This window comes from Onychostruthus taczanowskii, unplaced genomic scaffold (genome assembly GCF_017590055.1).
Source record: "Onychostruthus taczanowskii isolate IOZ18803 unplaced genomic scaffold, ASM1759005v1 scaffold14, whole genome shotgun sequence".
Taxonomy (NCBI): domain Eukaryota; kingdom Metazoa; phylum Chordata; class Aves; order Passeriformes; family Passeridae; genus Onychostruthus; species Onychostruthus taczanowskii.
This window is the reverse complement of record NW_024498573.1, coordinates 10,855,932-10,883,737: the sequence shown is the minus strand read 5'-3', so window position 1 is coordinate 10,883,737 and position 27,806 is coordinate 10,855,932. Positions and strand designations below refer to the sequence as shown.

The 27,806-nt window shown below is 47.4% G+C and overlaps 1 protein-coding gene across 4 annotated transcripts; it reads right to left on the bottom strand.

Moving 5' to 3' along the window:
* Nucleotides 1-1,349: 1,349 nt before the first annotated feature.
* SLC22A4 (solute carrier family 22 member 4) lies at nt 1,350-25,747 on the bottom strand. 4 transcript variants are annotated; one of them, XM_041397776.1, is made up of 10 exons: nt 25,286-25,747; nt 19,150-19,253; nt 17,392-17,546; nt 13,616-13,787; nt 11,581-11,707; nt 9,541-9,641; nt 8,349-8,563; nt 7,503-7,685; nt 4,941-5,076; nt 1,350-3,812 (listed from the first exon to the last, which is right to left on the bottom strand). In XM_041397776.1, the coding sequence occupies exons 1-10, from the start codon at nt 25,676-25,678 to the stop codon at nt 3,737-3,739; spliced, it is 1,662 nt and encodes a 553-aa protein (XP_041253710.1). In that variant the 5' UTR covers nt 25,679-25,747; the 3' UTR covers nt 1,350-3,736. The 4 variants fall into 4 exon arrangements, with proteins under 4 accessions (XP_041253710.1, XP_041253711.1, XP_041253712.1 ...); XM_041397777.1 differs by having other exon boundaries at nt 13,619-13,787; XM_041397778.1 differs by having other exon boundaries at nt 13,616-13,739.
* Nucleotides 25,748-27,806: the final 2,059 nt, after the last annotated feature.

The following is a 27,806-nucleotide window of genomic DNA, read 5'->3' as shown; positions in this document are numbered from 1 at the left end:
GGCCGGGCGGGGCCGCCTCGGGCGGGCCGAGCGCGGCTGTGCGGCGGGTGTGCCAGACGGGGCGTGCAGGCGGCGGCCCCGAAGCCTTCCCGGAGACTGCCCGCTGCTCCCGGCCCTCGACGCGGAGTTCCGGGCCTGGAGCCGGTTTCCAGCGCCCGCCCGGCCCAGGGCTGGGGACAGGTCCCTTGCCCTTCGTGACTTGTGGTCAGGAACGGCCATTAGTACAGGCCTCAGATCTCATAGTTACTGCCCAAAGAATTCAAAAACCAGGGTGGAGATGAATTATAGTCAGTGAGGTTGGAAAGGACCCCGCAGATCGTCGCGTCCAACCTGTGACCGAACAGCGTCTTGTACCGTCCATGGTGTCAGCGAGTGCCACGTCCCTCAGACACCGCCGGGGAGCCGGACTCCAGCACGTCCCGGGCAGCCGTTCCACCAAGGGTAACCGGGCTGCTGCAGGCCCAGGGCACACACTGAACCTGCTGGGCGGCTTCCAGCAAACCTTGCTCGGGGTCAGCACCACCGATGAGCCAGGAGGCTTCATGGAGTGTGCTGTTCATCAAAGCAGGGCAGTTGCTGCGAGTTCAGGAGTGAAAGGGTTCCTCATGTCACTCTGTAGCACCTTCCCACAGCTGCCCCTGTCCCTTCAGCAGGTTCAGCTAAAGCTGTAAAAAAGCTTTCCTGACCCTGACACTATTTTCTCAGGCAATGAGTGCTACATGCTTGACAAATAATAAATTTCATAAATAATATTCTAACCCTAGGCCCAAAAATCCCAGCTCAGTACCTAGTGGCACTGGCAGGAAGTTCACAGAGTCCCATAGATGTCAGTTCAAAAGCTGAATTGTATCACTGAAGAAACTTGGTCCTGCTCTTCATAAGGCTAATTCACATTTTCAAGCAGCTTTTTATGGCTGATATTTTTCCCCACCTCTTAACTGATTAAAAAAATAGTCTACCTTTTATGGCATTTTTTGAACACTTGTATTTAAAATGATCTTTTATCCTGGGTTGGAATCACACAGCTGTGAAAAATCTCAAAGGTAGAAAATAAATGACATAATAGAAGTTAAATCACAAAATCATCCTTGAGCCTGGCCAGGGTCAGCTTCAAGGGATTTGCACCTGAGAGGCAGAAAAACTGTACTACACCATCATAATCTTTATGTGTGGAAGAACTTAATTGGTGAAAAAGCTTATTTCAGGAATTTTTTTCATGCCTGATCCACATTAACTACAATTTATTATTTATTTATTTTAAATTCTTGGCAATACATTTTATTATTTATTTATTTAAAATAAAGTTCGGAGACTTGCTCTTCAGATAGAATCCACACAGGAAGCAGGTTGAAACAATGTCAGTGCACATTTTTATTGCAATGAAAACAGAGGGCAATGACTGACAATTACTACAGCTTCATATAATTATTAGCAGATCCAGCAAGTCAGCTGAGGATCCAGGGTTGCACAGAGAGACCCCAGTAAAGGTGACAGAGGTTACAGATGAGGCACAGGGCCATGACCCCCCTGTCAGTGAGAACAATCCAGCTGGGGCTTCCCTCATTTCCACTATGCTCAGACTCCATAAGGCCTTCAAATTACGTGATGTTGTTATAAGAAGGACATTCCACTCCCCTGAAAGATCTGCTGCAAAAAATACTAAAGTGTGATGCTAGCCTGAGATCAATAGTTTAAGTAAGAAAAATGAGACTTGTTAAAACACTGTATTTTAAAAAACACTGTACTTTTTCTTATTTAAAAAGGAAAAACAGGTTTTAAGATACTGAAAGGTTCAAGAGTACAAAAATATTTACCTTTTAGAAATACCCAAGCCTACAATCACATAAAATAAGTCTCAAAATAACAATCTTCATAAAAATTTGGCCACCTATATTTAACTCAAGTCCTCAAACCTGTCCTATGCTGATAAAAAGGCTTTCTTGAGAAATTAAGTTACATCTAAACAGTACATCTTTAGATTAACTCTGTAAAAGTAAAAGCAAGATTAAATACTGCTGTTATTAGAGAAATTAATTGAGAAGGGATGAGAAGATCAGGAGTCACAGATTATCTTATGCCATGTTACATTTATGGCAAAAGCATAACTGCAGGAAATTAAAAATAGTATTTCAACTCCCAAAAGCAGCTTGAGTTAATTGCACAAGTTCCTTGCAGTTGTTATAAAGCTTAATATTTGTGCTTGAACTTCAGGGAGAGCCTCATTCTTGTGCCAAGAGCCAGCACAAGCCAACCTACCCTGAACTCACGCATTAGAGATGAGACACTGTGCTTTTGTTAGCCCTTACAAAAGGTGAATCAGGGCTGATTTTTATTTATAGAGGATAAAAATCAGTCCACCCAGTCTGACAGACTTTAAGTGACCAAGAAGTGCACATACAGCCAATAAATACAAAAAATAAGAGGAATTACACTCTTCAAACAATGTAGTGTTCATAAAACAGTAGTAGCACAACTTTGAGCTCTACATTTATCTTCATCCAATCTAGTTTTGCTGAACTTAAAAAAAAAAAAAAACCAAAAACCAAACATACATAATCTGTAGGATTTGAAAAACAAAACACTGTTTTTTGTTGGTGTTTGGTTTTTTGTTTTTTTTTTAATAAAAACCCCTGTGGTCCCAAATTAGTCCTTTTGAATTTTTAATAGCTGCAGGTCAACATATCCAGTACAGAAAATCAGATTTTTGTGAGCATCAAATGGCTCTTAAGTTTGTAAATGCTACAAAGGTTTTGTGAAAGCTTTTGAAACTGCAGTGAGTGTTCTCTGAAGGTGCAGAACAAAGTGGTATGTATTCAAAGAAGAAATTAAATACTTTGGGAAAAAGAAAAAAACAACATCCCAAGAGAGCTAAAAAACTGCTTATGCCCATATACCACTAAAACCCTGAAAGCTATAATGCATGGCACGTTGGGACAGGATCACGGACTTGCTACAGCTCACTTTTCTGTTGAAAGTGGGTGTGACCCACCAGAAAGTCAGCAAATTATAGTCCTTTCTCAGTGCTCAAGTTTTTCCCCCTTCCCCAAGACACTGAAGATTCACAAAGCTGAGGGTTTTGGGTGGGCTCAGGCTTTATGAAAGAGCAGCAGCTTTTTTACAGGAACAGGGGGATCCCAGGTCCTGGGAAAATCAAGTGGCACCTAAAGCCACTCTGATGGTGTGTTTAAAACCCACGTCCTTACAGGGAAGTCTGTGTCTGCTCTGCTACAAATGAATTTTGACTCCACTTAGTCTATGGGCTTTGGTCACAGATTTCAAAGGAGGCCAGGATCTTTCTTTTAGGAAAGGCAGACACCCAGCTCCCCTTCCTCCAGTCAACACAAAGTGAGAAAAAACACCTGCATTAGGTTTGCCTTTTTTTTTTTCTTCCCCCTTTCAGCAGCTTTTATCGAGTACCTGACTGCCTGGAGTCACTGCTGTGCTATTTCTAAGGCTCACTTCCAGCTTACTCCTTGGCTTGTGCTCAGCACAGTCAGGCCCCCGTTCCTCAACAGGGACTGTGACTGCTGACAAGGCCAGGGAACAGGACACTGGATGACAGACTAATGGTGCTACAGGAGCAGACAGCAGCTGGTCAGTGTATGACATAATGCAGCACGGGGGATAACGACTATGGTGCACTAGCTGTTGGGTTTTGTTCATTTTCCTCTGGCAGCAAATGCATTTTGAGATGATTGTGTTCTTCTTTCAGCCCCTCTGAGAGGTGTGTCTTTCTTCAAAAAGGTGTTACCAGACTTTTAGGACTCTCCTTGGGACTCCTAATGCCAGTGGTTTGTTGCTCATTTCTGAAACTGAAAACAAGTAAAAGACTGAGAACGTTTTCCAGGATATCATCAGACACTTCCCTCTCCTACAAGCACCACTACAATAACCATGTTACACTGCTAGTATAAACATTAGATGAAATATAATGTTCTGTACAGTGTGCCTTGCTGGATGGCAGCAGCAGTGCAGCAAACAACGCCTGGAACTTGAACATCATTCAGCAACTATAATTCAGTTACTTCAGGCTGTTGATCCAAGAAGCCTCTAAGGGGAATCTGGTTTGACTCTAGGATTTCTAGCTACAGTTTGTCAACTGCAAAGCTGAAAAGCCACATGTAAGAAGTAATTGTGATAAAGAGCAACATGTCCTTTCTCAAAGAAAGGCCTAGCAATTTTTCTTTTTCTGAAAGCATAATGACAGCTCCTTATGCTGACCAGGAATTAGATACAGGGAATTCTAGCTTTTTCAAGCTATTATTGCTTACAGGGGCAACTTCTGTTCCAATACCAGTTCTCACTGAGCTAAATGGTGGTTATGCAGCTGCTCTTTAATTAATTCAGTTCCCCTTTGCTGCTCTAAGAATTTTTCTGACACTGCAGTGGATGTGCATAGATTTGAGCAGAAATGTTTGCTTGGGGTACCCTAAATAACAATATCGGTGGGACAAGAGAACTGTCATTGCTTACAGCTAAATCATATAAACTAGAGGAAAAGCTGTCCTGGCCTGTCTCTGGCTGCCCAGGAAGAGGCTAGAATGTTGAAATCCTGCGTTTAATTTGGAATAGTACCTAAAGAACTTACACTGGAAAAATGACGGGTCTCATAATGCAAAAGGAGTAGTTTAAATAAAGAGTTAAGGAGAGTAAATGATATAATAGGATGGAAAATGTCTGGACATCTGAAGCAACAGCTTCAAGGTGCTGTCAAGGTCAGCCTTGCTTTGCCAGCACACATCCGCTCTCAGGTTTAGACATTCTGAAGAAATTGTATGATGTCATTGTCTGTTTTCTTTGGGATTCTTAATTTGACAATCTGAAGGGCACTTTGAGAGCTTTGAAGTTTTGCAGTGGACCTGAAGAAACATGTTTCCTGATTGTGAAAAGGGACTGTGTTCTAAACTCCTGTGAAGAAGGATGAATGAAAGCTGCCTTACCATTTCACCTTCATCATCTGCTCAAAGCTCTCGGGCAGTGGATTGCCGAAGCTCTCAGGGAGAAACAGGGTCAGGATCCCAATCAGCACAGTCAGGCTCCCCATCAGGATGTATGGTAGGAATCTGTCATAGGCACCTGGCAAAACACAGAACATTCCAACTGTACTCAATGTCCACAACTGACAAACCCACATGTAAAGTTTATATTCCAGACATTGCTGTAATGCAGAATTAATTGGAATAATTAGCTGAAAGATTCGTCAATATCAAAGGTGAATCCAAAGCTGAATTACATCTATTACCTGCCAGCAACGGGACTTTTCAATTTTAAAGCTTCAACATGTGCTCTTGGATGGCCACACCTACCATAATTTCATGCCAACCCCCACATTTGTGTAGCAGCTAAAAGCTTGGGTAATTTTTTTGTTTGTTTGTTTGTGGTTTTTTTTTAATATTTTCAACTGGGATAATATACACCTTTGCAAGGCAATAGCTCTGCTGGAGCCTTCAGTACCACACTGCCATCAAGAACCAAATCCTCTGTTAAAAAATATGGGGGAATAAAATTGCTTGTAAGCAGTGAAGCACTAATCACTGTCTGAGATCATGTACCCTGCTGGGCTGATGCAGAAGGGAAGAGACTAAGTCAGCTGGACAGGTCAGTTACAGACTAACACCTCATTTATGAGGAACTGCTTTAAAGCCTTCCTTGCTGCAAAGGGAGAGAACATCAGGCTTCCCAAGACACACAGGAGGCTCTGACCTTAGTCTACTCAGAAAATTATTTTGGACTTGAAGGCAGCAGCCTCTGCCAGCAGCCTCAAGCTGGCACACAACTGTTCAGGCAGGATGCAAGATCCTCAAGTCACAACAGCATAGCAATGAAAAGGTCTTTCAGAAAAGGGATTAGCTAGGAGTTAAAGGTACTGAAGATAGAGAAAGTACCAAACTGGACTTGACAGCTTTATTTTATAGCTGGGATAGAGCAATATGCTTTATAATGTAGGGAATAAACCCAGATTAAAGAGAGGACCTCTGGGTATGTCTCACAGAGCCAAAGTTTGTGATCTGATCTCCTCTGTGTTTTTGAGCTGGTGGAACTGCAAGGTCCTAATTTAGCTGTAGCAAATAGCAGCAGCTGACAAGTTTCTCCTCAAATCTCTTGAAGTTTAAGAAACTATTCTGATGTCTGGAACAAGATTTTTTAAAAGACTGAGCCTAGGGATACCTGGGAGAAAAAAACCCCACAAACCCATGAAAAACAATCAGCAAAAAAGTTATTTTGTCTACATTTCTCTCTTAGTGCTGCAATGGAGACTGGAGACCTTAAGGAGAGTCACAGTCCTGCTGACCTTTTTACTTCACATTTGCACTGCACAAGTATGAAACAAAGACAAGGTATTTTCATCATTTTTGGTACAGTGTGTTCCAGTTACACTGGAATGCAGAGGTGAGTCAACACTGATTAGTTACAGATATTCATCTCCTCTCCACTTTCCTGGCATGGAGAATCAGCACAAACCCCTCAGCAGTACATCAGCAATGTTTTGTCAAAGCCAGCAAAGTGAAGCTCATGTTGTATCAAAGATCTCAGCAGGAAGCAACACTCATTAGGGGCAGAGAGCTGACATGGGTCCAGTGATGGCAGAAGGAAATAAATCATGTGTGAATGAAAGAAAGAGGAGATTGAGCACCCCAGACTGAACAGAAGGTATTCACTTTCACCCTTAGTCCCCTAACCTCTATCACTCTTTCCTGTCTGCAACATGAGGAACATGTATTTTATGTATTAAACAAAAAAACAAACCAAACAAAAAAATATTTGTCAGTTAATATATGTGCAGCACTCAGAATGTGATGGCATTGAGTGTCAAAAAAAGCCTATGAGGAAATTAATAATTCTGCTTACAGAAATATTGAGCAATAAGAAAAAGCAAAATGAATGAATGCTGAGATGACTGGCTTAGAAACTAAAAAAAAAAAACCAAAAACCAAACAAAAACACCAAAAAACCCCAGCCAACCAACCAACCAACCAACCAACCAAAAAAACACACAGCAAGTAAAACCTGTATGGTTTCCATGTATTACTTTAGAGAGCACAAATCCTGGGAATGTTTGGATTCCCACCTGCCAACACATACCCACCTCAGGATGCACAGGGACAGTACCATGCAATGAATTTCCTACTGCTACATTTCCTTACTTGCAAGACCACTTCTTGTCACACTCTCCTGGGAAACTAACTGGCATCCCGAGATGTGATTATCATTTCAGCCACACTGCTTGCACAGTCTATAAACATCATCATTGTATTGGACCAGCTCTAACCCACTTCACTGACACATGAATGGTCCCTAAAGGAATTAAATGCCTGATCCTTCTGTGAAGCCCAGGGAGCTCCACTTAATTTCTACCACGTGTGACAGTGAACTCACACCCAAGCTGAGAGAAGGAACTGAAAAGACAAGTGAAGGGACTTAAAGCTGAGCCTGCACTGCAGAAGCTCAGACAACTTCTCTGGGCAGTCGTGTGGTGCAAGGCACGAAGAACGAGCTCTCACCCAGGTAAACGAAGTAAGGAGCAATGATGCTGCCCAGCCTGGAGGCCGTGGAAGTCGCTCCCACTGCCATGTTTCGCACCAGCGTTGGGTACAGCTCCACATTGTAGACATAAAGCATTGAAAACGCAGCTGTGATGCCAAACTTCCCAAGCATCACCAGTGCAACAGAGAGGACATTAAGTTCTGGAGGAGAAAAAATAAAATCAGAGTGAATAAACAACACCCCGTGCTTATTACCTGTATTATTTCTACATCCAAAAGACTGTATTGCTGTGTTTTTCCAAAAGGTCACAAGATGGGCGCTTTAGGGTTTTTTAATTATACAAAGTATTAATTCCATCCCTAGATGACTCCAAACTCCCCATTAAGCATAATGTAGGCGCTCAGGTTATTTTGTATTTTTCAGATTTTGATTGTCTTCAAGTAAAACAGCATTCTTGAAACGGAACAAAACTCTATTACACAGCAATAAACTAGAAGCTTGAACTGCCCCCTTTTTCACAAAATCATGTGGAAATTTACACACAGTGAAATCCAGATGCAGGTTTTTGTCGCCTGGAAGCACAACCAGATAAATCACAGTACACTTTCAGCTTTCATTTTAGAACTTTGCTCCCCCTGAACTATATAAAGCTCAGTAATTTGACACAATAAATGAGAGTCGAGTGTGACTCAGCATATACAAATGCAAAAAAAAAAAAACCTAAGGCTGCAAGGGATCAGCATAAACTTGACCTCAAATTCTAAATTTGGTCCTGGTTTCCAGTAATTTTGCAGAGCTGTTACACAGTACCATAACATATTTTCAGTGTTTCATATACTTAAGTCACACGTTTAATTTTGTACCTGCAGGAACCAGCTGAATGAAGAGGACAACACTTCCCCCTAAAAACAGGGCGCCAGATAAGGAGTAGCGCCGTGGGAGGGAGCGGAGGAGAAGCCAGGCGATCACATACGCTGGAACTTCAATAACAGCTGAGAGGAAACAGTTGATGTAGGCATTTCCATGCCAGTCTGGAGTGCTGAGGGATAGGCCAAAGTAACCAACTGATGTGAAAAACCTGAGAAAAGCAATAAAAACAAATTATTCCAGAAACAGCAGTCTCTGAACGCCTCCAGTGTTGCCTCAGATGTCGTTACAAAAACAGGATATCACAAAGCACTGCCACAGGCATTGTGGCTTAAAAAAGTCTCAGTGGCAACCCCCTCTTTCTAATTTTGTCATCCCATTCAGTCATCACATCCACAGCAGCTGGAAGATACCTCAGATTTCTCTGTCCTTCCTGCATGCACTACCCCAAGTAAAAAAAAGCTTTGTGGAAGTTGTTCACAAAGACTTTTCACTGCAATGGACTCAATAACACAATGAAACTCTTGCAAGCTTCCCAAGCCAACTACATTCCTACTTGTAGCTAGTGTCAGGATCTCCCACCCTCAGCAGTTCTGTTATATCTTATTTAATCTTCACAGAGAGCTGGATGTTCAGGTTTCAGATCTCAGGAATGTATTACCAAATGTGCTAGCCAATTCCTTTCTGCTGGAGTGAATATGGACAGAAAAGAGTTCTGGTTTGTTTATACAGCATTATTGGGTCCTTATTTCTCATGGCTGCCCAGGCAGGGACCAGGATCTCACTGAGATGGGCACAGTACAGAACAGAACAAAAATGCTGGCCAGGGGTCTGGCTCTTGTTATGTCACTGAGTTGTTGCCTTTACTTCAAGAAGAACATTTCTCTTCAAACAGAGATTACAGAGACGGGGAGCATAAAAAAAAAAGAAAAAAAGCAACGTACTTAAAAATACAGAAGTTGTTACGTATAGTTTTCTAACTATTTTACATCTGAGTCAAGGCTACTGTCTCCATATTCTTGTGTATTAATGCATTGTGGGTGTGAGGACACTGAGGGCCACGTACCAGCCGAGGACCACTGGAGCTGGGCTCCGAGGCTCAGACTTCTTATCTAAACCCGTGGCATGTGCCCTCAAATCAGAAACTGTTCTATTGCCTGGGTACTTTAGGAATACACATTTCCTTACCACAAAAGTAATGACATAATAGTAATAGTTGCAATGTTTCGGGTTCGAAATAGGTCCAGAAGGATAGCCTTTTGCTGCTGCTGAGGCTTCGAATCCTGCATCTGAAGGAAAAAGGAAAACAAAACCAAAAAAATTCCCACACCTAAGAGCACAACAACCTCTGCTACCCACAGTCCAGGCAGTTATGGAGTTATGACTATCAGGGGACAAGTGGTCAGCCCAAGGGGCACTTCTGCACCAGGGAGCACAGTCCTTAGGTGGAGCTTGTCTTTGCACCAAGCTGTACTCATGGGAGTTTCCACTGCACCACGAAGACTAATTAGAAAGGACAATCAGCTGACCAGGCAGACGAGTTAACATTTCCTTAAGGATCTCACAGGGTACTTCCACAAGTAACCTCAGCACCAGAGGCATTGTTCTGTCCATTCTCTGCACTGTCCATTCAACTCTCTTAAGCCTTCATAAGTGATGTGAAATGAATGTAGGAAATCAGCCAGTTTTGCTGCCTGCCAGCACCCTGACAGGGGGAGGAACAGATGAGAAAGGTTCGTGAGGCCAGGGCACATCATAGGAGCATTCACCACCTCAGATTGGAGATGGAGGGTCTAGTTTGAGGCTTGAAGCAGGAATCTTCTGGGTGGCATTAGGGTTCCTTTCTGCCTGCACACTTTGCCCGTGCTAGGGCAAAGCCTGAATTTGTGGCCAGGCTTCCTCCAGGCCCAAAGAACAAACCACCCTGCTTCTCCCTACAGGACTATCCAGGAGATACCCTTTTCTAGGAATAGATGATGGTTTCCAAGGAGTGTCTTTCTATTAATGTTTGAAAAATACTTCCAACATGAGACTTAGCATGCAGACATCTTCCTCAGGCTTTTTTGTACAGACACTTTGGCACACAAAATTTCCATGAAGCAAGTGAGTGTCTCCTTGGTTTAAGAAAATATGCAGGAATTATAAAATGCTGCAGTCCAAAAAAGTAATCCCTAGTTTGAAAGACATCTGAGGCCTGGCTGTGAAGTAAGGCAAGTGCTTTTCCACAGCTGGTGTAGAATGAGCTTCCCATAATTGGAACATACACTTCAATTTACACTAAAACTTTCACTTGGGAAAGAGATCTTCAGCCAAAATATAAGTGTGACAGTCAAGTGATGGATCCTGCCCAGGGGAGGGGTAACTCACAGCATCTTTGTGCTGCAGAGGAGCGCACGGTGCTTTGTTTTCTGCTCTCTCTGCCACAAAACAAAGGTGGCAGTATAAGGCAGCAGAGGGACATCCGACCTACAGACACACTGTCGTTGCTGCCGCAGGGCTGGAGGAGTCTGCACAAGAAAAATGTGCCTCTGTGAGGAGCTCCAGTGAGGGCAGAGCCAGCAGAGGGAGAGATGAGCACAGGAACCAAGCATCCCACTGTGGCTGTGCTGCTCCCTGGCTTGGGCTGCCAGGTTTTCACTAGACTTTCTTCTTTAAACCAATAGGTATGAAATACAGAAAAACCAGTTTTGAAGGAGAGCTTGATGTTCTTCGCTGTCTTCACTCACATCATGGTTTCCAAGACTCCTTGTAGCACTCAGGTGCTTTGGCTGGTTTGGGCAACCTGAGGAGTCCCTCAGGCTCCACAGAGACCCAGCTCGTGTGGGTGCTGATTCAGGGCCTCCCACACAGCCCTGCAAAGGGCTCTTGCTGAACTGCAAACTGCTAAAAAAGCACCAAACTGAAATGGGCACAAACACATTCTCCTTGGGTCTTTGCAGTACCCAAAGGATGAAGCAATCTGGGTCACCCTTGCTTTGAAAACCACAATAAACTACTGCTGAGGAAGAGAATTTTACTGTGAAAAGCAAACAAATAAAACCTCCCTCTGGGTTCTCACTTTGATCTCTCTGATCACTTTGCTAACCCAGCACTTACCGCAGGCCAACAGTCCCTGCCAGCCCAAGAGCTGCTGGTGCAAACCAGCACTTTGCTGGCATTTCCCAGCAAGTCAGCCAGCCAAATGGGGAAGTGCCAGCGAGATAAAGTACCAGGATGCATGGAACATACCTCTGCAGTGTCAAAAAGCACAGCTGGGGCTGGAATGCCATTCATTTTTGCAGCCTTTTGGATAATAGCTTCTGCCTCCTTATATCTTCCCTGGGAGATCAGCCACCGAGGAGACTCAGGAATGATCCTATAATAAGTTTCAGAATAAATGATTCAATGTTTTCCCAAAAGTAACAAGTTATAAAGAACAGATTTATTGTGCCTAGGAGTTACACTCGGATCTCACAGATTGCTTGCAGCAGGAGACAGCCAGCACAGAAGTCTGTGGGCAGTGTAATTCAAATACATGGGACCTATTGTCATGCTAAAGTAGATGCTTTGTCCTCACTGGTTGTTTTTGAAGGAATATTTGATGTCCACCAGATGTCACCAGATAGACACAAAGGATGGCAGTAGCTTAGCCAGTGTGAATCAAAAATATTCTTAGGAAACTGCACACAATGTGGAAATGCTTTAAATATGCACAGTGTGTATTTAAAGGTTCTGTGTCCTAGGAATGTTATATACAAACCTCACCATGTTACCACAGCTCTGAGGCAGATTCTCCCAGGCAGAGGGCAGGGGCAGTGTCCCCTTGCAGAGCTGATGACATTTTCTAATTAATTACAGGCACATGTTGAATGAATTAACATCAAGCACAGGACAGAAAACTTTAACTTTGCTGAACTTTAACTTTGGTCTTAACAGATGCTATCTTGCTCCCTTTAGCCAGCAGCACTTTTTCCTCTCCTTGGAAAAAAGCAGGTCAGGCACTCCTTTTCTGATGAGCCCCAAAGACTGACTAAAAGCCAGGTCAATCATTACAAACATCAGATGATTTATATCTGATCACTAATCACTAATGGGACTTTCTGTAAGATGAGCTGCCTCCACTGCTCTTCTTACTGGGAAAGCTGAGGATCCTGAGGCTGCAGAGATAATGCAGGGAACCTTCTGGAGAATTTGGAAGGAAAATGAGTAAAAGAGCAAGAACTGTACAGAGCAGAGGGATGTGTAAATCACATGGCCCGTGGAAGCAGTGGGTCCACATGCCCAAACGCCAGCTGACACCAACCTGCCTTGGCAGAGCTTTGCCAGGGCACCTTGATCCCCTTCTACGCTCACACAGGCCCCAAAGTGCCTCAGAGAAAGTTTTTGGCTCTTTTAATTGTAAGCTTTTAAAAGTCCTGGGAATTCCCAGCCCATAGATTTCAAAGCAGGACTCAGAAGCCACACTGTGGGGACAAATTTCCTGTGCCTCACAGTGCCTGTTTTGTAGCAGACATCTGAGAGGCTCCCACCCAGAACCAGCCTCCCCAGAGAACAGCTGCTTGGTGCAGAGGGAAATGCTGCTGTGATGAAGGAATTTGAAACACTTCAAGTGAAATAAGCAAACTGACCCTTAAACAGAATCAGACTGTCTTTAAAATCCAATGACAGCAGAGATGGAGCTGAAAACCATTTTAAAGGTTTGATTTGAAGACTGAGGTTGAAAAAAAACCCAACTAAGCAACAAACCATCAGCAGATACTTCTAACAAGACTGGGACATGCAGGAGGTGTTTTAGACTATAGAAGAGTGTGTCTAAATCACTCAACTGTTATAAAGATCCCAATTGCTCACTTACAGATGCAAATTTTTCAAGATAGTAAAAAGAAAAGAGTTCCCTGAATAATATGAAAGAACTCTTCCCTTTGTGAATTATTCTTAAAAGTGTGAGCGATACCTTGCTTTTCCTTTCCTATTTTCAAACACCTGTCCCTTTAGAAAACAGCAGATGCCCAAGGCAGCAACGACATAGGGCTGTCCTTCTTCAGTGCTTCTGTCCAGCTAAAAAGAGCAGGACTTCAAGTACACAGCACCAACGAGGCTCTCTAGGTAGTTACTCGACTTAAAATTGGCAAGAAACACCAAACAAACAATGCCCCCTCAAGGCAGAGCCTTCTCACAGGGTGAACAGAAGAGTGCCCCTCCTCCCTGCCCCTCTGCCATCACCCAGCACAAAGAGCATCAGGCGGGAGGAGAGGTGGGAAGCGTGGCCTCGGCATGGACTCACCACCAGAGCGGGATGCAGAACAGCCCCGGGACAGTGAGCGCCAGCAGCAGCATCCGCCAGTCTCTGATGAAGTAAGCAAACAGTGGCAGCAACATGTAGCCAATTGCAAAAAATATGCAAACTCCTAATGTAGAGAACAGAATACGAACTGATTTGCCAAGAATTTCTGTGCCTGTTTAAAACAAGGGAGGTTGGATTAGCATTTTAACTCTTGGTTTTCAAGCATGACTAAATACTTTATTGCATTTACAAACAAAAAAAAAAAAAATAAGCTAAACAATCTTAGAAAAGAGCAGCACAGCACAGACACGCCTGTACAGAAAAGCTGCTGGGAGTATTGGGAACCTTCAGATAAAGAAGCTACTTCTGTTTGCTTTGATTAATGCATTGGCAGACACAGATAAGGACAAGCATGGGGGATGGCTGGCAGACTTCCAGGAGCCTTCCCCACACACTCGCCTAGGACACATCCTGCTGCCCCACTTAACCCATCCGGATTTAAGATTAATTCACTGCTGGGCACTTCTGAAAGAGCGAAGATCTGAGCACAGCAGACTGGCATGGGATGGAAGGATGTGAATTTACAGTAAGGTGAGGTGGAAACAAATTTCCCACCTATTTTTGGGAACAGAAGGAAGGTTGGAATGTTGGATCAGCACACCAGGGGCTGAAGGACAGAACCAGGGAAGATGCCATCCTCTAGTAATGTTACTGTTCCAGTAGCCAGGCAGCAGTCAGGGAAAGCATCCTACAGCCTTTGCACCATGCAGCAACCTGACATTGAGTAATGAAAACTCAGACAGTTCTAAGCCTTCCACAGCACCTAAATTCTTTTATAATAAAACACCGAGCCACTCCCTAACAGAATCCAGTGAAGCCCTCCGGTCCACCTCACTTCTCCCTGAGCTCTCAGCCCCTGGTCTGCAGAGCTCTCCTTCACATTAGCAGCACTGCAGGGCCATAACTGCCACAGCCTGATCTGGACTTGGTTAAAACACAAACAACACTGAGCGAACTGAGGGTCACAAAGTGTGGAGAGTGTACTTGGGCTGTGTATCATGGCAAGAAGTCCAACATTTATTATTGCAGAGAAGATGGAAAAAAAAATACGCAAGACTGGAAAACCCTCCTATTTGATAGTTACATGAATTCTCATTTCAGAAACCTGGAGTAACTGAAGAAAGTCACAGTAAAAAAACCTGAATTTGCTAGGCTAAAATGAGTGTGTGGAGATAAATGATATCATCTTCCTCTTGACTTGCTCTTGTTTAGAGGGACTTTCTTGGGAGAGGTCTGATACTTGAAACATTGGTTTAAGCCTGTTAACTGTTACATTATAATTTGTGTCAATTCAAAGCCAGTATGAGATGAGGTCTCTCCCTCCTTTCCTCCTCCCTCATTCTCCTGGCCATGGACCAACAGTTCTTGGACAATACCAACATGCCTTCACAAACCTCTGTAGTGTTTTCCAGTCCCAGAACCTGAACATGACAGTTTTGAGCACAGAGAATAACTGACACTAAAGCTAAGAGAGAAATTTCACAGCATGTGGTTGAAAAAACCCTAATATTGACTACAGAAGTTCACCAACAGCTCAGGGGGAACTATTTCCATGAAGGTGGGCAATAGTGCAAAGGGCAGCATGAGCCTGGGTGGCTAAGGATGCTGAAACAGGGTCTGAGCTACACATGGAGAGACAACAGAGGTTTGGATGTTGAGAGTTTGAGTGACAAGAAAAACCTGTGCTGAACTTGGAAAAAAACCCACTGCCCCTGGGGATGGAGGGTGCCAGGGCTGCAGCACAGCCAGGGTCAAGGGGGCCTTTATAGGTGCTGGTGTCACTGCTCCCCTGCCAAGTGCAGGTCAGCCCTGTCTGCTCATGGATGAAACAACGGGAGCATCTCCAGCACATCCCGTAATGAGGATGGGCTTTCTTAAGGAGTTACTTTTCTTTTTATGGGGATATTCTCCTATTCAGTACCTCTATCATGTGCAGCTTTCTGGAAGCTCCTGGGTTTGGCTTGCCACAGGCAGAAGTCCCAGTGCTTATGGGGGACACACTGGCTGTGGAGTGTAGGGTGGGAAGGACCCTCTGTAAGTACCTCCTTCCTTACCCACGATGGTCTGATGGCTCACTCAAACGAGGAAGATAAGGTCTGAGTTAGTTTAGATTAACCCTGCCCTTAGAACCAGCCTCAAGGCTGCTGGGGAGTGGCCAGCACTGCTGCCAAGTGCCCCAGGAATCTGCCTCTGCTCCCTGGGAGCCATCGCTGCTGTGGCACCTCTACAGAGGAGAGGAAGGCAGAAGAGACAGCCCGATGGGGCAAGGGCCAGCAAACAACAGCTAACCATTAAATAGGCCCAATGGCACCGGGGGAGACCCAGCCCCTCTCTCTACAGAAGGATCATTTGCCCACTGGGGTGTTCCTGGCCCTCCCTTCCACCTTTGTTTCTCTGAGCACCCAGACAGTATCCCAATCCACATCCAGCTGTGCCCCACCTTCCCAGGGGAGCTGGCAGCCAAATTCCTGCCTGATCAGAACCTGCACCTCTGTGCTACACAACACCCATGATCAGAACCTGCACCTCTGTGCTACACAACACCCATGTGTTTCCACAAGGATTTTCAGCTTTACCCAGTGCTGCACCTCCCAGCCTTCCCATGGCAGGCATTTGCTCCAGCTCCATCAGCTCCACACAAGAATTTAACTACCAGGACAGTGGGAGCAGTGGCAATGGTGACAGCAATGGCAGGAACAGCTACAATGGTGATGGCAACAATGCTGACAGCCTGACCTTAATCGTCCCTGTGCCACAGGCAGCAGTGACTGGTGGCTGCCTGGGGACATGGTGCTGTATCCTCTTCATAGTTCAGAAGAGCATAATATGAAATCAGTGCTATGTTTTCTCCATTAAACCTCATGGGGTAGGAAAGACCAGCATTAACTAGTAATGTACAACTTTAATCTAGCTCACATTGCAATCTACAAATTGTAATGTTGACACCAGGGGTTTAAAACCAGCCATAAATATATATTTATACAGACTTTAAAGACAGCAAATCCCAGTTTCCCCCTTGAGACCTGCATCACTCATCCCCATAATTTGCCTGTGCAGTTGCCTTATCTGAAACCCCCATGTCCAGTGGGAGCCTCTGTGGAGTCCCCTTCCCCATGGGGCCCTTTGTTCCCTGCAGAGTCCCCAGGCAGCAGCTGTAGCCATGCAGGGGCTGGGTCTTTATTCCTACACTCACCATAGTAAAGAAAGCAAACCTTATCTTCCAAAACTTAGGACTTCATCACTGATCTCAGCTCTGAGAGCATTTATGGCTAATGGGGCTTTGGCTCCCAGCCATCTCCTCTGCTCTGGTCCCCCTGACACTCACTGTGCCTGGAAATTGCTGGTTTGCTCCAAGGCTTTGCACTCAGGTGTGCACTGACCTCTCTGCAAAGGGTGCAGAGGGAGGCAGGGGTGAACCCAAAAGCCTTTTGTATCTCAGACCTGCTGCTACACCCTGAACGCTGCCTTGAATGTCTCCAAAGAGGAATTAAATGGATGTTTATTTAGACTCTTCCTGCTCTCTTCTTTTTCTCTAAACCTACAGAAAGTATAGGTTTGAAGAATCACAGAGAAAATAAACCTAAGAAAATAAGCCTAAAGTAGGAATTTTACCAGTGCAGATTTACCACTGTCTAATTAAATAATCCAGGTTCAGAGGGGAAAAAAAGTAACAGTACATTAAGCAAACATGTAATCTAATGCAAATATATTCATACCCAAAATGAAGGCCACCACGTAGTTAGAGATCTGTCCCATCCCCACAATGAGAAAGAGCACTGTGAACATCTCCCAGCTGGTGGAAAAGATCTGCAGGAAACTGAAGCCAGTCTGCACAGCCATTGTCAAAAAAAGGATATTCTTCCTGCCAAACCTTAAGTAAAGAAAAATATTATTACTGAAACAGCAGGTATTTATGGTGGGGGCTATGTAAGAGGGCACAAGGGAGAACAAATGTCCAATCTCAAGTGATGCATCTTAGCACAACCTGAAGTTCTGTTCATGTTAAAGAATTTTATTATTTTCATATGCACTAAAAAACATTAACATTTCCAAGACCCACGAGACAAACAGAGAAGGAAAGCTATGAGAAGAAACTTCAGAAAGCCACTAGACAGAGCTCAAGGAGACTAGGTGACAGTACAATAGTGAGACACATGCAGACTGCAAGCCACACACCTGAAAGTGAGGAAATGATGGGTTTTAGGCTACTGGCACCTATACTTTGCAACTCCTTTATGCTTTGAGTGTGCTAAATAGCTTTGTCAACTGGTTCTGGTCTGAGCTGCCAGACACACTGCCCCCTTTCTCCCACCTGCTTCTCTGCATTAGGATTATGTGGCATATGGTCCTGGAGAGGCAGGACAAGCTCAGTACAGGTTTTCATACCTGTGGGCACAGATGCTGCAGGGGCTGCATCACCTGCTGCCTGCAGCAACCCTTGACTTGGAAAGGCTTCTGAAGCAGGCATGGGGAAATTGCTTAGGGACAGGCTCAGATCATAACCCTGTACTGACAAAACCCCCAGATAATCCAAGGAAGCTCATGTGGGAAGGCATGAGCCAGGCTCTCAGTGGCTGCCACCAGGGCACACACACTTCCTCAAATGCTCCCACTGGGAAATGGCACCACTGGGATTTAGTGATTATCTCATCTCCCTTTCAAACAGTAACACCAACTGACTTCTGCACTGGGGCAGGAGTCAGGCGATTAAATTCAGATCACATGGAATTTAATGCTGGAGGCTCTAGGATTAAGACTCCCACTGAGTTTTGAAAGCCCTCCACTAAGCACCCAGAGGAACCCTGCTACCTTATCCTAATTCCCAGAGAGCAGTCAGAGCAGGACCAGAGATCCCACCATGTGGCTATGGACACAGGGCTGAGGGCTGAATGGAGCAGGGATTTGCACAGGGAATGTATATTCTGCATTCAGCACTTCTAAGGCCAAAACCTCAGCACTGCTGAGACAATTATCAAATGCCTGTAATTAATGTTTTACATTTATCTCTACATAGTGAGATGCTATGACAACTGCTGTAATTTTCAGGTTATCTTTTTTCCTTCCTCTCATATGTCTTACTCTGTTTCCACCAAACCATCTCTCCTATGCAGAGATTCCATTCAAAGGGCAAATTCCTATCTTGCAGCTCTAACAAGGGATTATCAGTTAATGTGCAACAAAACCCAGCATCTTTTAAACTACTAAAAAGGCTGGATCAAGAGACAACTGGGAAGTGGGTTGTGAAAGGAAACCCACTGCATCAATCTGCAAAGCAGCCACATGGGCTCCTTGTGGAGATCAGTCCCTGGGCTCTGAAGTGCCTGAGAGAGAGAAATCCTTCACCTGGGGTAGACCAGGATGGGATTTTTGAAGAAGCCAGGCCAGTTAACTAATTTAGATCAGAACTCAGAGCACTGGACATTTCACTCCTTTTGTCTCTTAAAACAAATGCCCAGGTGTGCCCATGGTGTTACCTGTCTGAGAGCTGTCCCGAGATGAAGGAGCCAATGAGGACTCCCACAAAGAAGAGGGAGGTGGTCAGTGGGGCTTTCCAGTCGTCCTCACACACCAGATTCCACTGCAAGAGAAAGTCCTGGGCTCAGACACAGCCCCAGTGCTGTGCTGAGCCTCGTCCAGCACAGGGGCTGCTGCTTGAAGACACACATTTCCATGCAATGGAATTCTCTTTCCCCATAGCCACACTTCCACCCATCACCAGCACTGTTTTCTTGGTCAAGGTCTCTGCTGGAACACCCTGCTTAAAGCACAGGAAAAAGAAGGGAAAGTGACTGGCCTCCCCATGAGGCCAAAGCACCAGCAGCTGTCTGACACAGCCCCGTTGCCTCTGGCCAGCAATGCCAAACCTGATGGAGCCCATGTGTGCAGCTCAGGGTCTGTCCCGGACCTGTTTTCAGTACAATCCTCCCATCATGTACCCACCAGACCCCTGGACCTGGCTCCCCATGGTCCAAGATGCTTCCACCAGTGAAACAGAGCAAAGGAGAAGGGTAAGGAACCATCCCAGCTAAGGGCAGCTTCCAGTTTACCTCTGCCAGCACAATACCTGCTGCATCTCTGTAACTTTTGGGGCTGACAAAGCATATGCAGGAAGATGCACAGAATGAAATCTCTTGCACTGAAGTGTTACCAAATTCTGTTCCACCCCACAACCTGCACCACTGACTTGCCACCCATCACTCACAGCCTCATGACAGCAGCTGGCTGCGGTTGCAGGCTTAGGACAGGAGCCAGTGTGGAAACTTCCACCTAAAACTACTCATAACCTCAGACAAGGTTTTAAAAAAAAATAAAAACGGCATCATGAGCCTCTGTCCACTGAAGTTAGAGCTGAGCATGTCTCTGCCAAGGCTTGCTCCCTTCCTGGTGACTAATCTCCTGGTTAAGGCATGCCTGCCAGGGAGAGGCTTCAAACATGTCACTCTCAGATCAGATAATTCTACCACAATGGTAAGCTAGTTAGATCCCAGATTAAAGTATGGCATAATTTTAATAATTAGCCATGCTATCAGAGAGCGGGGCCATTGCCCCACCCTTTGCTCAGAGAATGGATGGGCCAAGCACAGGCAGAGGCTTGGTGACGGAGCAGAAACCTGCCATCAGAGCTGCTCAGGCTCCTCACTCAACTGCAGGCAACAAGGAGAACTCTTGTGTTACAGAGACAGCCAGGTGCTGTCTGATGGCACCCAGCCCTCCCAAAAACAAATCCCTTTGGATTGGTGGGTGAGCTCCACAGCTGCTGCAGAACAGGCAGGCAAGCTCCAGAACAAGGGGGAAGGTGGTGTGGTTTGATGCAGTTTGCTTGGGACTATAATTCAGGAAAGAGATGCAATTAATGCCGATTTTCAGACAGAACAGAAGCATGCTGCCAGCAGAGGGGAGTCAAGTGCCTCTGCCCTTTTCCCAGCCTGCAAAGTAACACCAGCTGCACCACAAAAAAATGAAGCTGAGGTTAAATACACAGCCCATGTCTCTTCCTGAGGAACACACATGTCTTCAATGCAGGAACAAGGAGACTTGTGGACTAAAATGTGCCTCCAAGACTTAAATCTGATTAAGAACAAAAAGAACCCTGTGGCAGAATTTTCTGTAGGGTATTTTTTTGTCCCTACTGGGAAGGGAGAGGTGGTGAAGTGTGGGCCTCTCTGGACACACACCTGCACTAATCTGCACTGTGTTTTGAGAAGGTGGAGGTTAGCATGTGGGTCAGTGGGGCTCTGGTACATTCAAGGATGCTAGATGTGAAAAACAGATGCAAGGATCTGCTTCACCTGCGAAAGAAAACAGATTTCTGTAAAGAAAGTATCAAAAAAATCAACTCCAGTATTTAAAACAAAGCAAAATTCAGCTACAAAAAAACATGGCATTCAAAGTGCACTGCAGAGATCTTTCACTTCATCCTGCTGCACCTTCCTTGCCCCACTCAGGGAAAGCTGTTGACTGACAGCATGGCAGAACCTGCAGCTCACACAAACTATTGTCAGTTATCTGGGTACTGAGCACCTTGGTCTGGGGCCACCAGCACAGCACCTGCTCCTGGACCTTCAGACTTGAGCTGCTCGAGGTTAAGGATCAGTGTTTTCAAAATGTCTCCATGGTGCCAAAGGCACTTTGGCTGTAAAATAAACCCAGCTAAATAATAACTTGCCCATGAAACTGCATTACCTCCTTGGTGCCAAATGCCTCCTATCCAGGTGTTGGCTCCACTTTTTCCCATGACATACTGCATCCCCAGCAAAAATTCACTGTACAGGGTCAAGTTTTTCAGATTTGGGGGATGTAAACAGCACGCAGCAGCTGCCTGTCCAAAGAAGGGTTACTGGTTACAGGAACTCACTGCATTTGACCAGAAAACACACAAACACATCAAATACATCTGACTTTAAGTGTACCTGAAGCTGCTGAGTGAACAATCCACCTATTTTAGCTCAAATATCACACGGTACCTGAGCAATACAGCCCTACCCTACAGCTACACCTCATCTCCCAAATTCCAGCTTCCCATCCTCACAGGCACTCACTCTGACTGAGGCTCATGCACAGTGATCAACCACATATGAACATGGGAAGGTTTCAGCAGTGCTTCAGTGTGTAGGGAAAAGGGAAATGTAGCTTGTTTGACCCTGTCCTCAGAGCTGCAGCCATCACAGACAGCACCATGGCCACACGAGCTACAGCCCAGCCACAGCAAAACTGCCTACAGCTACAACTTCCAAAATGTCTCTACTGGGCTAATTATACATTAACCAGAAAATAAGTAATTCTGTAATGTCCCTAGCAAAGCAAACTGGGGAGCAAAGTTCATGTAAGATTCCAGGTAAGGCCTCTGAATGCTAGGAATAGGAGCTGCTCAAGAACGCTGTTATTAAATCACTTTATTCCCATCAAATCCCTACAGCCCTTTCTGACAAGCTCCCAGCTACGGCAAGAGCCAGTTCTGCTAAGTGCTGCTGGTAGGAACACTATAGATGGATGAGCTTTCTGAAAAACTGAAATTGCTGGAGAAGGTGCCCTGACTGCCCAAAGTGCCCCCCATGCCAATCAGAAATCACTAATTGACACCCTGAGCACAGCCCATTCACATCAGAGGAGAAAACACTAGTGGAGCCTTGTGTAAATGGGTGGGGCTGCAAACCAGGGAAAATCTGAACTTGTTTCCAAGAGGAAAGCTGACGATGAATAACTCTAGAAGTGTTAATTATTCACAGATGGCCCCATCCTGCTCCCTGGGTACCAGGTCCAGCAATGGGAGCAGCTCTGCTCAGTGCACAAGTGACAAGAACAAGCACCTCCATGCCTGGGCACAGTGTGGGCTCCAGGGCTGGGCAGGACTGCTCTCCTCTGACGGAAAAAAATGTAACAGAACAGAACAGAACAGAACAGAAAAGACCTTCAGATGCCTTCAAACCACAGCAATTCCTATCCAGTCTCTTGCCTCTCCCAAAAGCTTCTGGTTTCTGCCTTCACTAACATCAGGGCCAGAGCTGGGACAGGGGCTGAGCAGGATGACACAGGTGACAGACCAATAGCCCCAGCAGAGCCTCTGGCACTCCCTCTGCCCTTTGCAGGGGCCCCAGAGTGGTGTCTGGGGAACACGCCATGTCCCAGTGCTGGAGAACAGCTCAGTGTGTCCCCAGTGAGCAGTGCTGGTGACAGCCTGGCTCAAGGGAGCTAACTGGATCCTAATGCCTACTCTGAAGGGCAAAATCAGTGCTTGTCCTTGAGCCTCTAATTCATGTTGGATCCGAACATCATTATCTGGAAGTAAAAGAAAAGTAGATTAAGTTCCAGAAAAGAATACCAGCATAACAGACCCCAGGAGCCTGCCACTAGGAAAAGGAAACCCTGCAGCCCCTTGATCTCAGCCAAGGGATCACTCTTGACCCCACAATGACTCACATTTCCACTTGCTCACCATGACTCTTACAGCCCCTTTCTTATATCATCCTGGCCCAAAGATCACCTGTGGACACCTTCACTTTTTCCCATCATCTCCACTTTAACACCACCAAAAGAACTCAGTCTGGGATTCTCTGATCCCAGGGTTTAGCATGTCCTCACAGACCAAGCAACACAGGTGCTGAGCTGGCATCTCCTACTTCCCTTCAAGCAGCATTTAATAACAGGATTAAATGCAACTGAACGAATCAAGTGAAGTCTCCAACCCTTAATCCTGTACCATCAGGTTCTGTTCTTCAATTGAGTTCTGAAGCTGTTTCTTCACTGAGCTCTTCTGGTGGCATGTCCTGGCTTGTCTTTTCTAATACAGAGAAAAATGTTGGGTACAAAAATAAGCATCTCAAATTTGTCTAAACTGCCTCTTTCCAGCATTTAATCAGTGCCTGTTTTCCTTGTTTTGAAACCAAATTCTGCATTTTTTCCAAATGTCCATGACAATTTTGAAACAAAACAAGTATCCTTCTTTTCCATCTGGCTTACAGATGGGAACCTGGCACTTGGTTTCCATCTCTGAATCTGCTGTTGCCTCTTTGGCACAGCCCAGGCCCCGTGGCAAGCCCCACAGCTATGTCCCATCCAAACACTGCACAGAATGCTCTTGTCTGGCATCTTCCAACCTAAATTATTTGTTGTTCATTAAGAAGAATCACATTTCTCCTCTTTTTGCTTAATTTACTGCCTCTCCCAGAGCACGCACTGACTCTAAAAAAGAGATAACTTCATAGAGACACCAGGATAAACTGACCTCCCTCTGGCAGTGAGAGTGGCATCGTCTGGGCCAGTGGTGGCCACCAGGCACCTGCCATGCAGCTGTGCCAGCCTGTGGGTTATGTGGGCAGCAGCTGTGCCAGCCGGGCATGCAGGCAGCAGCCAGGCTGCTGCTTCAGCTCACCCATGGCCAGGAGCAGGGCAAGCTTCCCCCGCCTTGATCTGATATTATGAGGGATCTCCAGCAACTGAGTATGAGTGCCAGCACAAATAGCAAGTGTCACATGTGCCAGTGATGTCCCTTTGAGCAGGTGACAGGAGGCTGACACCTCCTGCCCACATCCTGCCTGCCTGGCATGTGGCTGAGCCCGTGTCTGCACACCCCTGGCACAGACCCTCCTCCTGCGGCCCCAGGGCACAGACTCAGAACCTTTCCTGGCTGTGCCATCCTTCGATGGTTTTTTGGTGGCAGATGCTGCTGCTGTGTCACAGGGACTCGTGAGGAGGGTTCCCCACCCATTCCCTCTCCCGCTCCCAGGGTGAGCCGGCAGTGATGAGGAGGGTGGCCCGGGCTGCCTGGGGCACGCTGCGCTGAAGGACCGCGAGCCTGCCAGCTGCCGCTGCCTGGCATGAGGGTGAGCCTGTTATTGCCTGAAACCCCTTACACAACGAGGAACAGCATCAGCACTCCTGCAGCTTCAGAGGAATCGTTTTCCTGCTCTAACGGAGCTCCACACTCCGTGCCAGCCTTACGGAACAGCACGGCTCTGCCTCCACATGGCACGGCCGGAAGACCCAAACAAGCGCTCACATTGCCCGGCACCGCTGACGGTCCCCGTGACACTCTGCACAGATGATGCCACTGCAGAGCCTCACAAACCGAGCGGACAGCCTGGCTGCGGCCAGCTCAGGCTCCCGCAGGAGTGACCACGGCACCTGCCTCCCACCCATCCCAGGTGACGGCCACGGAAGCCACCGGCATTCCAGGGCGGGGGCCAGCGGGGTGCACTCTGCTCTAGCCCCGGACAGGCCGCGGTGTGTTTATCTGAAAGCATCCATGTCCCCATTCAACGCTGCACTGAGGACGAGCAATTCCATCACATAGAAAATTTACCGGAATGCTCAGCGTGCGGCAGGAGGAAACCACCAGGCTTAAATTTTCAGTCTCTGCCTCCCCCTCCACACAAACCCGACCCAGAGTAAAACCAGCCGGCAAACACAGCTGGAAGGGCGAGGGCGCGCAGCTCCTTCGTCAACCTTTACCTGTCGCATCCCTCCCGCTCCTCGCAGCACCGCGCCCACCCGGACCCCTTCCCACAGGCACTTCACCCGATGGTTCCTGCTCCCTGTTCTCCCCCCCGCGACAGAATGACAGGCCCCGGCCCCAGCACGGCCCGGGGCAGGGGTGGCACCGCGGCCGCGCACCTCGGTGACGATGGTGGAGCGATAGACATCGCGGCTGTACTCCCAGCCGTCCAGGCACGGCTCCTGCTCCAGCGCCTCCAGCTCCACGTCGGAGCCGGGTCGCAGCCCCAGCGCCGAGAAGTTGGCGAGCGCGGCCAGGCGGTAGCGGCGGCAGCGGCTCGGCACCTCCTGCCCGTCCCGCAGCTCCAGCGGGATGCTGGCGTTGCGCCACTCGCCGCTCAGGTTGGCCCCGCGGGGCACGACGCACCGGTGCTCGGGCGTGCCGGCCAGGAACACCACCGACATCCCGTTGAAACCATTGGGAATGATGCTGGCGCTGAGCAGAAAGAAGACGAGGCGCTGGAAGCGGCCCCATTCGCCCAGGAAAGCGGTGGCCTCGTCGTAGTCGCGCATGACGAGCGCGGATCTCCGCGGGTGTCCCGGGAGCCGCGCTCCGCGGAGGCGGCACGGGCAGCTCCGCCCCGCCCGGCCCGGCCCGGCCCAGCCCGGCCCCGCGGGGCGGCGCGTCCCGAGCGGACCGGGGGGGCTCGGCCAGCACCGGGCCCTGCCGACCCCGCCTCCCCGCGGCATCCCCGGGGCCTTCCCCCGGGCACCGCTGCTGCTCCGCCACCGGCTCCGTAGCTTTCCTTAGGAGGCGTGTCCGGTTTTTTTCCATTTATTTGCCTGGGCAGCCGCAGCCGGAGCGGATCGGGTGGCACCGGCACCGGCACCGGCACCGGCACCGGCACGGCGGGACCGGGCGGCTGTCTCGGCAGCAGCTGCCGGTGCGAGATAGAGCCTGGCGATGGCTCCGCCGCCCCCAGCCTTCCCCGAGCCCTGAATCCCCCCCTTGGGGACCCGAAACAGGCTGTGCCCTGTATTGCTGCTGCAAGATGGAGGCACAGCATCGTAGTCCCCCCGCGGGAGCGGAGCGCTGCCGGGCATCGCGAGCACGGTTAATGGACAGGGAGCTGGAACAGCGAGCCATCAGCTGGGAGCTCCGGGCCGGCTCATCCCACGAAAGGTAGCGATGTCAGTAATGGGAGCCCTCCTACACACTGGCACAGAGGAAAACAAGGACCAGACACTGCTTTAGGAATCGAACGTTCTCACAGCCCCTGAAATCTTGTCCCTAATGCAGCCCAGTGCTTTTTCCCAGCAGTGTTTACTCTCTGCAACAGACAAGGTCAGCAGTGTCTGCTCAAGGAGCCTGTAGCAGCTCTGGCCTCCAGAGAGGAGCTTTTTATATTCCCATCTCCTATCAATTTGCTATTCCTGCTCCACACGTGACTGGCTTTGCCCACAGTCCGATACGTGGATAGCTGTCAAAGCCATTTCAGAAATCCGAACAACGCTGTCGTCTTCAGAAATAACTCAGGGAGCGCTCAGGAACGCGTTGGTGTCTAAAACAAGCCCGGTGCTTGCTCTGCCCGGACCGTGCGGCTCCCGGAGCTGTGAGCAGGTGCCCGTGTCGGGCTGTGCCCAGAGGATGCCCGTGCCCGCGATGTGCGAGGGCAGGCTGGGCAGCATCGCCCCAGCAGAGATCACACAGGGCGCCGGGGGAGTGTGGGAAGGAAGCACGGAGTGGAAGCGGTGGCTCGGCGGTGCCTGGGGAGGAGAAGCGTGTGGCAACATTTATCTGGCCAGGCAGAGATCTGCTGCTGCTTTGGATGTGGGTGAAGAACTCATGTCATGGGAAGCTTCAGATATCTCCTGTTTGGAGAGGACATCCTCGTGCCGGGCCTGGGCTGCTGAGCAGTCAAAGCTGTCCCCAGTGATAAGAGCAGGGTGGGGACCACTTGGGACGGATCAGGTGCTCCCAGGCAGCAGCAGGCAGCAGCAGCAGCAGCCCTCGACCTGCCCTGCCCTAAGGCTGTGCAAGAACCATAGTAAAATGCAATGCATGCCTGCTCCCATGAGGAAATTAGGGATGTGGAGTGTATTGTCTTAAGCATTAATGTTAATGCAATCTTAGTAATTATTCAGTCGACAGTAATTTATTACAGAGGACTGATTTGCAGAGCTCAGAAATATCTGTGGTTAGGCTGCAAACTTAGCATATCAAAAGTGCTAGACACAGTCTCAGTAAGTGGCAGATGATGTGCTTAGGTTTATCTGTTTTGCAGATGCATGCTCAACATATTAAAATTTCATGTGTCTGACATGACAAAAGACCACGGGGTTTTCTCTTATACTGTGAACCTGCATCAATTAGCAGTTATAGAAATCCCTTGTGTTCTAGCCAGCTCTGCTACAGCACCACAAGCTCTTGCTGCAATCACCACAGCCCAGAGTTTTTGCTGGGTGCTCACCAGCTTGCAAAACCCACTTGTGATCCAGTGTCAGGGATGCTTTAACCCAAGCACGGAGATTATGAAAATCACATTAAAACAGTGACCAGTGAATGGCTTGGACTGTTGTGGAGCAAATTCACTGCAGGGGAAGGACCAGTCCTGGTTCTTGCAACTGTCCCTTCTTAAAGAGGCCAGTGCATGTGTCCAGAGAGGGGCAACAGAGCTGGGGAAGGAGCTGGAGCACAATT

Bases quoted from the DNA above. Each gene is read 5' to 3' on its own strand.
- SLC22A4 (XM_041397776.1), bottom strand. From the start codon at position 25,678: ATGCGCGACTACGACGAGGCCACCGCTTTCCTGGGCGAATGGGGCCGC. The intron at 11,708-13,615 runs GTGAGTCCATGC...AACTTATTATAG, and splicing joins TTCTGCATCCCGCTCTGGTG to GATCATTCCTGAGTCTCCTC. The intron at 7,686-8,348 runs GTACAAAATTAA...TTTCTCCTCCAG, and splicing joins CATTCAGCTGGTTCCTGCAG to AACTTAATGTCCTCTCTGTT.